The 10,581-nt window shown below is 31.3% G+C and overlaps 1 protein-coding gene across 1 annotated transcript; it reads right to left on the bottom strand.

Moving 5' to 3' along the window:
- Positions 1-8,385: 8,385 nt before the first annotated feature.
- On the bottom strand, positions 8,386-10,367 carry LOC149554303 (uncharacterized). The gene is made up of 5 exons (XM_089833465.1): positions 9,994-10,367; positions 9,659-9,706; positions 9,389-9,451; positions 9,187-9,252; positions 8,386-9,079 (listed from the first exon to the last, which is right to left on the bottom strand). The coding sequence occupies exons 1-5, from the start codon at positions 10,282-10,284 to the stop codon at positions 8,474-8,476; spliced, it is 1,074 nt and encodes a 357-aa protein (XP_089689591.1). The 5' UTR covers positions 10,285-10,367; the 3' UTR covers positions 8,386-8,473.
- Between the last annotated feature and the right edge of the window lie 214 nt (positions 10,368-10,581).

Raw genomic sequence — 10,581 nt, 5'->3', positions numbered from 1 at the left:
AAATATCTAACTGACCACTAACTGAGGCTATCTGAGTGTTAATGGACTCGAGGGATGATGCCAATTGAGTGCTCATTGGATTGGTTTGTCTGGATTCTTTCAACCGAGCAATGAGTCTTTCTAATTCAGTTTTGCCTCTCTCTATTTCATTTATTATATTTTCTTGTGTGCCTAGCGGAGGTCTTACAATTGGTTTGGGTTGTGGAATTTGTTGTTCTTCTTGAGGAGGGTTTCAATTTTGAGGTTCTTGAGGGTTTTGATTTTGAGGTTCTTGAGGGTTTTGTGGATTTTCCGGTTGATTATGGACATTTCCTGATAAAAAAATCAATTGAAATCCAACTAAATAAACAAATCTAAATAAAATTTGTAAAAACCCTACAAAATAATATCAAAAACCAATAAAACAATATGGAAAACATATTAAACAATGCAAAGTTAAGTTTATATCACTTACCTTGTCATCGTGGGTGTGCTCGTTGTCTTGGATTTCGTCGGTGAGGAGGCATTTTGGCAAATGGTGGTAAAATTTTGATGTCAAACTCGCATACGCGCTATTGGAGAGCCAAAAAACAAGATGAAAATGATGGGCTGTGGGTCTGCAGCCCATCATATACCTTTTTTGTCATCAAAATAGCGTGTACGCGCTATAGTGCGTACGTGTTATTGAAAATTAGAAAAAAAAAAGCTTGTCATCTTTTTGGCACCACAACTCGGTGTATATGCCCAGGGACTAACCCAATACTGAAGGTGTCCATGTGACTAAAGGTGTTTGAGTGACCATTACCAAAGGCATCTACATGACTGAAGGTGTCCATGTGACTGAAGGTGTTTGTATAACCAAAGGTTTTCGAGTGACTGGAGGTGTCTAATACCTGAAGGAATGACCATCTGATGGATGATTGATTGTTGGATGGTTGTGTTCCAAGGTTGTTAGTGACTATTTTGTTCTTGACAATTAAGGCATTAGATTCCATAACGAATTACAAAATGTATAAATGTTTGTGAGATTTGTGAGGGCTATAGTTTTGTGAAAGTCAAGTTGATTGTAAAGGAAATTTGAGCCTATGAGCCTGTCCAGAAACTAGAGTTTGTTGTACATAAATTGTTTACTGTAATATAAAGTTTCTCTGAGATTTTTGGGTGGTGGGTTTTTCTCGAAAGGGGTTCTCACGTTAAATATGGTCTTTTGTGTTTATCTTGTGTGAATATTGTTTTTCAATGTTCTCTTTTTTTCTAAGCATCTAAATGTTTTAAAGTAGATTTACATTATTTTATATTTCCCTTGTAAAATAGCATTTGGAAGGCTTTTTTCGCAAGTAGCTTACCTAACAAGTGGTATCAACACCCGAGTTATCCTTGTTGGGTAGAGTTATTTTTTGTGTCAATTTGTTTCCAATGGGAGTTTGAAAAGTGTTTATCTGGTAATTTTGAGATGTAAGGTATAGGGAGATAAGAGATGGAAAAGTTCAATTATAGGAACTTTGAGTTGTGGAAACTTAAATGTGAAGATATATTGGTTGATCATGATCTATAGGTTGTTGTGTCTAGCAATAAGCCTTCAGACATGAATTAAGAAGATTGGGATCTTGCAGATCAAATGATTAGAGGATTGATAAGGCTATGTCTTGTGAATCCTATTACGTTGAATGTTCATGAGGAGAAAACTGCACATTCTTCATGGAAGAAGTTGGGAGATATTTATCAAGGAATTTAATCCTTGTTAAATAGGCTCTTCCTAAGAAAGAAGTTGCACTCTTTGAAGATAGATAGATGAACAGTTGTGGAAGATCATTTAAACGTGTTCAATATGGTGATTGCACAACTAACATTTGTTGGTGTATCTATTAGTGAAGATGAGTATTGCATACTACTACTATGCTCGTTGCCTAATTCATTAGATCATCTTGTGATGGTCATTGGAAGTACTACTAATGCAGGAGCATCTGAGGGTCATAACTTTTGACTCGGATGTGGGTTTTGGCTAAAATTTTATAGGAAGTTGTGTGAGGAGGAGTTATTTGAATTGATAGCGAGCTTCACTTATTAGGTGGCTTTTTCAATATTTTCTCAGGAGCCTAAAATTTCATCTTGGCCTCCAAATTTGGATTTTTGTTTTTTTTTTCAATTTTTTAGAAAATTGTTTTTTTTAATAAATTTGAAATCATATTGTTGATTTCGTAGATTAGTTGGCAATTCATCTTGCCTTAGTTGGGGGCTTTTCTTGGGAAAATTTGGGATTCGTAGGATGGATTTTGAAAATTATGAAAAATGGAAAAATCTGTTTTTTTTCAAAAATTTGCCAAATATGGTCATTTTCAAAATTGTAATAAGTAGTCATTTTCTTTCATTGTAGAGGAAAATTAGAATTGGAAAAATTTAATGAACAATCTGACATTCTGTAATTTATATGTTGTGTGATTTTCTAAGTTATTACTTTGAAGGGTTTGGCTATATCATTTGGAATTAGAGCAGTAAGATGGCTGGGAGAGGAAGAAGAAGAGGAGTTGTCACGCTGATGCAAAGATTGGTGTTGGATATGCAAAGGGAGATTAAATGACTCAATGAGTGACTAGATAATCAAGGAATACCAAGAGGGAACGAATCTGAAGAAGAGGAAAACCAAAGAGATGCTAATCAAAATGAAGGAAATATAGGCAAAAGGCTAGAAGAAATGAGCTATGAAGATAGAGTTCTCAAGCCTTTGGAAGGAATAAGTGAAGCAATAAATATTGATGTCTCAAACTATGTTGGTAGTCTTAAGCCAGAAGAAATAGTAGATTGGATAAACGAGATGGGGAAATTTTTCAAATGAAAGCCTATGACAAGTGGATATTTATTACCCTCTTTTTTAGATGTACTATTTCAACAAAAAAATTCATGCTACCAAAAATAACTTTCTTCCATGCCTAACTAATATCTAAACAAATTATACATAACACACTAAGGCTTTAATCTTAGACTAAAAGTCTTAATTGGTCAAAATTGACATACTTTTTCAAGATTATTATTTTTTAGTTAGTATATGATATCTAAGATTGATGACATATGACCTTAGAATATAATAAATACAAGGTAGAACTTAAAAGTTTTCATAGTGGACTATAGTATACTATTGTCTCTTTAGACATTTTCGGCTTGTAACTAATTCTTGGGTATGTAAGTAGTTCAAGTAGAGAAATGGGGTCCTTGACATTAGCAACCTCCAATCATCAATTTGTGGGTTTGCATCTCTTAGATTCGTCAAAAGTTGTTAAAATATTTGTTGGTCAATATCTTCCCCATCTTGTCTAAATATCTTATCTAATGTGACAACAGTATTGAATTCTTGCCATAGCAACTTTGTGCGCTTATTACTGTCATATGTTGCTCTATCATTGATAGGAGGCAATTGGCCCAAATCTCCCACCAATATTATAGATACACCTGAAATACAATTGACGAAAATAATTATTTTAAAAACTATGTATTAATTCATAAATTTGATTCAAATATAGTATATTTCACACATGAGTTAGCTATTCATGATGCAAAACTAGAATCTTTACCTCCAAAGTTTATATGTGCAGATTGTGGGAATGCTTGGCGCACTCATGAATCTATATTTTCCAACATGTTTTGACCAATGAAGCTCATTTCATCAATCAAAATATATTTTATATGTGACATTTCTTCTTGAAAACTCATGAGTCTTGCTCCTTCCAGTTGAGAAAAATCTCTCTCTGGTATTCTCTCTGGTATGCTCTTCGTTGCTCCATTTGGTATTGTCTTCTTTCTTGATCTGATTGGAAATTCATACTTGATTTATTCATTTCTATGAAATAAATTTGTAACCAAACATTAAAAAAAAGTAGATTTAGTAAATTATTTTTTATAAAATTGGTTTAAAATATCACATTAATTTAGTGGCATTGCATTTCAGATAAGATAGCTATTTATTCATTTCTAATTAATAGTTTAACAATTCACAAATACATATAGGAGGAACTTTTTTGTGTAGATAAGAGAAGAAGATCTACAAATATACTAAATACCAAATAGTTTTGTATGTATAATACTAAATTTATTTAAGACAAAGGAAAAATAACATACGTTCATCAAAATTGATAAGTCGAACAGACAAATTTATAAAAAAAATTGATAATGTCAAATAATATGACTCCTAGATTTCATTATAGTGATGCAAAAACATGTGGAATTCATCAGTGAGAAAAAGGTTATTTTCGCCATCCATGTGCTCTTCATCATAGCGGATGTCTTTCATAAATTCAAAGAACCCAAATGATTTCTTCCATGTGTCATGAATTTCCTTTGTATATTGTCCCATCTACAAGATTTGAGAATCTTGGACACCTCAAACATGAAAGCTCGCATTATGAATTTCATCTGTAATTTTTTTACAAGACTCAGAAATGATTGTTCCCAATCTATCCAAATAAGTTTGAACAATTTGGCTTGATTGCGCCGAGTCGTTTGGAAGAAGAGGGCTTGTGATACTGTTTTTAGAATTATTTTTTTTAGCATCCATAGTTAATTTTTTTCTGATATCTATAATGTAAGGATAAAAAATGTTCAGTATCAAAATGACAAGAATTAAGCTATGCATATATAGTAATAAATTGGTACTTGAAAGAGAAGAAGATTTGTTTGATTCTTTCCTATTGACATAATTCTATGCATTTAATTTCTTTTAACAAAAAACTTATATCTTCTTAATATTATTTATATAATATTCTAATCTTTGATTTACAAATTTAATAGTAAAACCTAACTTCAAATATTAAGGAGAAAATAGATAACATTTCATGAAATATTGTTTTTTATTTTCTTCATATTTTGATAGACGTTAAAATTGAGATTTATAAGTAGAATACAATTTATAAAAATTAAAAGACATTCTTAAATATAAAATTTAAATTTCCTGATGCATCATTTCATTTTAATGTGTATTAATCTTTCAAACTTAGTTGATAGATCTAATTGAACTTTTCTAATCTATTTTAATATAAGGTTGAAATTTATAAATTTGAGAAAATTTGAACAAAATGTTAGAGATTATATCAAGGCCTAGGAGCTACTTCTTACATACATCACAAGACAAGGTAGAGACCATGTAGTTTCTATTCTAACAAAGTTTTTAAGAATTTTTTTTCATAAATTTTGTTCTTTAAAAATACAAAACTAAATGATACCTATAATTTTAAACTTTCTTTTATTATCAAGCAATAAAAAATTATTTGCCCATAAGTCTATTCTCAAAAGATGCATAACAACAATACAATAATATTAATCAATCAATATAACATGAAAAATAGTATAATCTAAAATTTTATATATTAAAAATGATCTATCTATTAAAAAGATTACTACTCATTAATAAAAAATAATGTATCATGCATTATAAATATATAAATTAATTATAATTGTACATGTGTATCCATGTTTATTTATCTAAACTTGGATTCGTTTCAAATCAATTTTCTATTTCTTAAAAAAATAACTCTTATTTTTATTAAAGAGTTTCTTTAAAGTATTAGATTTAAATTGCTTCATGATGTATAATGAGCTTATCTAAATTATTCTACTACTATTTAATGTCATGATAGTAGTTGATAAAACCTATAATAGTATAATTAGCTAATCTCAAATCCATCTACTTTTATTTAATAGTACAATAATAGTTCATAGGACCTATAGCATATAATTAGTTGATTAAAAATTCTTCTACTTTTGTTGAAAATCTTAATAATAGTTTGTAGGAGCTATAATTGATATAAATCTCATCTACTTTTATTTAACATCATGATAATAGTTCACATGACCCATACTATATAATTAGTTGATCTAAAATCTATCTACTACTCTTCAACATGATGATGATAGTTCATAGAATGCAACACTTATACAAAGTTTTAAAATCTTACAAGATCAAATCTAAAAACAACGTTGAACCCATCTACTACTACATTTTTTATTCTTGTTAAAATATTTTGAATATTAATTTAACTAAATCATAATTTTATACTAATATATTTCTCGAGAACAAATTATTTATTTAAAAAAATTAAAAAAATTGTAAAACATATAATTATAAAAAATTGCAAACAATTACCATTATTAATCCACATAGTAAATAAATCTAAACAAATTAAAAGGTTTTCTAATATCAATTATTTGAGAGTATATCTGAATTTTAACAATATAACATGAAAAATCGTATAATCTAAAATTTTATATATTAAAAATGATCTATCTATTAAAAAGATTACTACTCATTAATAAAAATTAAAAATTAAAACATATAATTATAAAAAATTGCAAACAATTACCATTATTAATGTTATTTTAAAATAGCTTTGTAATGTTATTTTAATAATAGATAGAGGAATATAATCATTGATTCAAATAATCTAATGAAAAAGTCAGATTAATTAATACTATAATATCTAAATTCTAAAAATCTAATGTTTTGAATGAAGAGAAAGAAATAGAAAGAAATTTGCAATTGAGTAGGATTTCTAATATAACAAAGTTTATAAGAAAATTTAAGGAAACTATGCAGATTTCAAAATAGGAAAAAACTACACAATAAAAGTTTCTAAAATGGAAGAAATACAAATCTGCAATGTTTCTAATTGAGAAGAATTTCTATTCTATCAAAGTTTCTAAGAAAAATTAAGGAAATTATAGAGCTTTGAAAATAAGAAAAAGCAACACTATAAAAGTTTCAAAAATAGAAGAAATCAAAACACATAAACATACATACTTAGAATAATGATCCTGTTGCTCAATCCAATGTTGAATAGAAATCAGAATATTGATCCTGTTACTCAATCCAATGTTAAATAGAAATTAGAATATCGATCTTGTCGTTCAATACAATGTTGAATAAAAAAGAAAATAGGCTCTTGCCATATATAATGTTGATGTGTGATGGTTCAACTTCAAAGAATTGAAAACATGTAATGCGTAAAAATGGAGCATAAGGCAAGACGTTTGGTTTTCTTATCATAACAGATTATTGGCTTTCTTCTTGCTCGAGTGAATGATGAAGAAATATATTTAGAAACGTCTGAATGTGTCTTCACATTGTCAGCAATAAACTGTTATTTGATGATGACCCGACTTGACCTAACGTTTGCAATTACCTGATGTTTGCAATTACGGACTCGCAGGACGTGTGTTTAGTGTTTGGAAATATCGAAGCGTTCAAACCAAAAATACAGTGTGGTCCAATTTGAAAAAATATTTGTAAGGATTTCGACCAAGCTTCATGACTTCGATGATTAATACATTCATCTAGGCTAGAACCTCACTACAAAAAAATAATATATAAAAAAGGTAGTGAATAACGTCATGTCTAAACCCAAATCAACCAATGAAAGTCAAATCAGCATAATGTGGAACAACAATCTATGCATTGAGTGGGTTGTCATAAAAATAACATTTATTTAAGACAAAGGAAAAATAACATACGTTCATCAATCGCAAGGAGTCCACATTCTTGCACTAATGTCAACCTGTTCAGATGATCAGTAGGTAACCAATACATCAAGTAAAATTTTAATACACCTGAGAAAGTACACAATTACCCAGTACCTCGAAGCAGTTTTCAAGCATTAGATTATGCCTCAAACTTATAAAAAATGTCAGTGAGATTTTCATTAATGAATGGGGTTCTGAATGGTAGCTGGAAAATACAAAATTAATACTTACATGATCAATATAGCCAAAGAAGGCTAATACTTGGAACCAATTATAACATGCATTTAACTCTACAAGATGATGCTAAATTGGAGATCAATGTCCCAGGTACTCTCTTATTTCTTACAGCATTTTTAATTGTGTCTCTCTTATAATTGCCATATTTTCTCACAAGCTGTGAAAAACAAAATTGGTCATTAGAATACAAATTAAAGAGTCTGAGTATCTTATTTAAACCCTCAGAACTCTAAAAGATTGAGAGAGAAGTGTATTTGTATCCAGACTCACGATTCATTGCTAGATACTTACTACCTACATACTGTAATGTGCTGCCCAAGTCAAGACAACTTTGTTGTCATGATATTGAGTAACAAATTTATGCTTTGTCTGATATCTACGGAAAATATATATCCTCTCCTCAACAGGATGCAGAGCTCAAAATTAGCATGGTTGCCCTACTCGCAGATACCATCCACCTTAACCGGCATTAAACAAATGTGTCTACTGCCTAGGTCCATGACTATTTTTGACTAAATTCGATTATTTAATTTAATTGCCATTTAGCCAACTATGCAGCATTCTTACATCTACAGACCGATGCCAAACTACAAAACTTTAGACATACTGCATCAAACCAAGAACTTAACCTACAGGACAAAATATTTTGTTGATGAGAGGAAAGAATTTTGAAGCGTGCATTGATCTCTTGCACACAATTTGACATCTGAAATGTTAATGAAATACAGTGTACCCATTTGTTAATTCATCTTGATCAAACTTTACGCATCTGGGCATATTTGGCTCTAGTAAGCTCTATACGTCGCCTCCTTGCTTCAGCAGCAACTGCAACTTTGTTCTTTGAAAGAAGCATTTCCTCGTGAAAACCATTTGGAACCATATCACACATAGCTTCAGTAAGAGCATTTAGATCTGATATGCTTAAAAGACCTGAGGGATCTTTAGTAGGTCTTGAAGAGTCTCCATTCTCAAAGCCAGATGGAGATTCAAGTTCGGGTTGATACACTCCAACATGCAAAGGTTCTTCATACACAGTGCTTAGTGTACCAACAAAATGGTCTGACGAGTTATGTTCATTAAGCTTTGATAAATCATCAACACAAGCAAAAATCTTTGTACCATGACTTGAAACCCCATCACATGATTTTGGCTGTGAAGTTGAGAGTGGCTTCAAAGGTTCTTCGTACACAGTGCTTAGTGTGCCAACAAAATGGTCAGACTGGTTATGTTCATTATGCTTTGATAAATCATCGACACAAGCAAAAGTCTCTATACCATGGCTTGAAACCCCATCAGATGATGTTAGCTGAGAAGTGGAGAGTGGATTTTGCTCTTGTCTTTGAGTGAGACGTGCTACCAACTACAAATACAGAAAACAACCATTTCTCAGTAAAGTGCAATCCCTCATTTTCTCAACTCTTTGCAAAAGAAAAATTAACAAAAATGGCAGCCAATGTCAGGTTGTACCTGTGATTTTAAATGATAGTTGCGTTTTTGTAGCTCTTGATAGGTTTTCAACAATTGTTCTTCCTCCTAATCCAAAACATAATGCCCATGGGAAACATTCCTCTCGTCAAAACTAGTGAAAAACACTTGTATGATTGCATAAAAGATAATAAAATATTTTAAAAATTAAAATAATGTGGAAACAGGTGATAAACAAACCAACCTTTTTCAATCTGCTCTTCTCTACAGAGAGTGAGTTCACCATTTCTTTCAATTCCTTATGTGTCTGCATTCATCAAACCCTATATCTTAGTGATGTACAAGATCTCTTACCTTTTCCAACAAGACAGGAAGATTTCATGCACACATGAACACAAAAGCCTATACATGCAAAAACGTGCATATATAAATGCAACACCATGCAAAAAGACAAGTGCTGCAAATATGTGTATTTCTTCACTCTATATTTATAAGTTCATATATAGACACCAACCTTTTTCTTTGGCAGCCTTCTCCGACACACATTTTTAGCATTCGTATCCTGCAGAATTCCAAACCCAACTCGAAATCTAAGAGAATTTCCAAACCCAAATCAATAAATTCAGAAAAAAAACACCCAACTCAAAAAATCTGAAAATCTCTGACCCAATATCTTAACGATGAGTTAAGCTAATTCAAAAACTCATGTACAGATCATACAATTCAAACAGCACTCCAAAACCATTTATAAACAACTCTAATCGTCCACATTCCATTACCATCATATACAAAAATGAAAAATAGAACAAACCCAATTCAAAACCAACTAAATCGTGAAAACCCACTTACCTTTGAAGACGGCGGCAGCCCACCTGCCCTCTCATCAAACTCATCACTTTCACTCCAGGATATTCCAAGAGGCGTCGAGGGACTTCTGTTGGCCAGTTTAGCTTGGTACGGAATGCGGGTGTCACTAAAACCACCTCCAGCGATAGCAGATCGCCTCCTTTTGACTCCCCACTGAACAAAAAAGCAATCCGAATGACAAAGTCTTAGCAGAGCATCCGCTGCTTCCATTTCTTCTGCTGTGAAGGCATTGCCAATCCCGAAATCCCTGCTGCGCTTCTTTGACAACTCCATGGCTTCTGCTACAATTGCTTATGTTACAAAACTTGAATAGGGCCACTCAAAGGCTGCTTAAATAGGCATTTTTTCCCTTCTATTTTTAAGCCGATTTGTTCCCGGATTTTATAAATTTATACCGGGAAATTTTCAGCCTAGTCGGAAAAAATTATTTCCAATTGTTTTAAGCTACTTTCCAATTTTTTTCAATTCTTATATCTTGTGTCTTTATTAATTTTCCCTTCTACTACAGCTCACTGTTGGTTTTATTAGGTGTGTATTTTCTCATCTACAGTTGTTTAGGATATTTCCATT

This window comes from Cupressus sempervirens, chromosome 5 (genome assembly GCF_028749045.1).
Source record: "Cupressus sempervirens isolate cs-2001-9-10 chromosome 5, ASM2874904v1, whole genome shotgun sequence".
Classification (NCBI taxonomy): Eukaryota; Viridiplantae; Streptophyta; class Pinopsida; order Cupressales; family Cupressaceae; genus Cupressus; species Cupressus sempervirens.
This window is presented reverse-complemented; position numbering and strand designations above follow the sequence as displayed.

Bases quoted from the DNA above. Each gene is read 5' to 3' on its own strand.
- LOC149554303 (XM_089833465.1), bottom strand. From the start codon at position 10,284: ATGGAGTTGTCAAAGAAGCGCAGCAGGGATTTCGGGATTGGCAATGCC. The intron at 9,452-9,658 runs GTTGGTGTCTAT...TGATGAATGCAG, and splicing joins GAAGGCTGCCAAAGAAAAAG to ACACATAAGGAATTGAAAGA. The intron at 9,080-9,186 runs GTACAACCTGAC...CTGTATTTGTAG, and splicing joins ACTATCATTTAAAATCACAG to TTGGTAGCACGTCTCACTCA.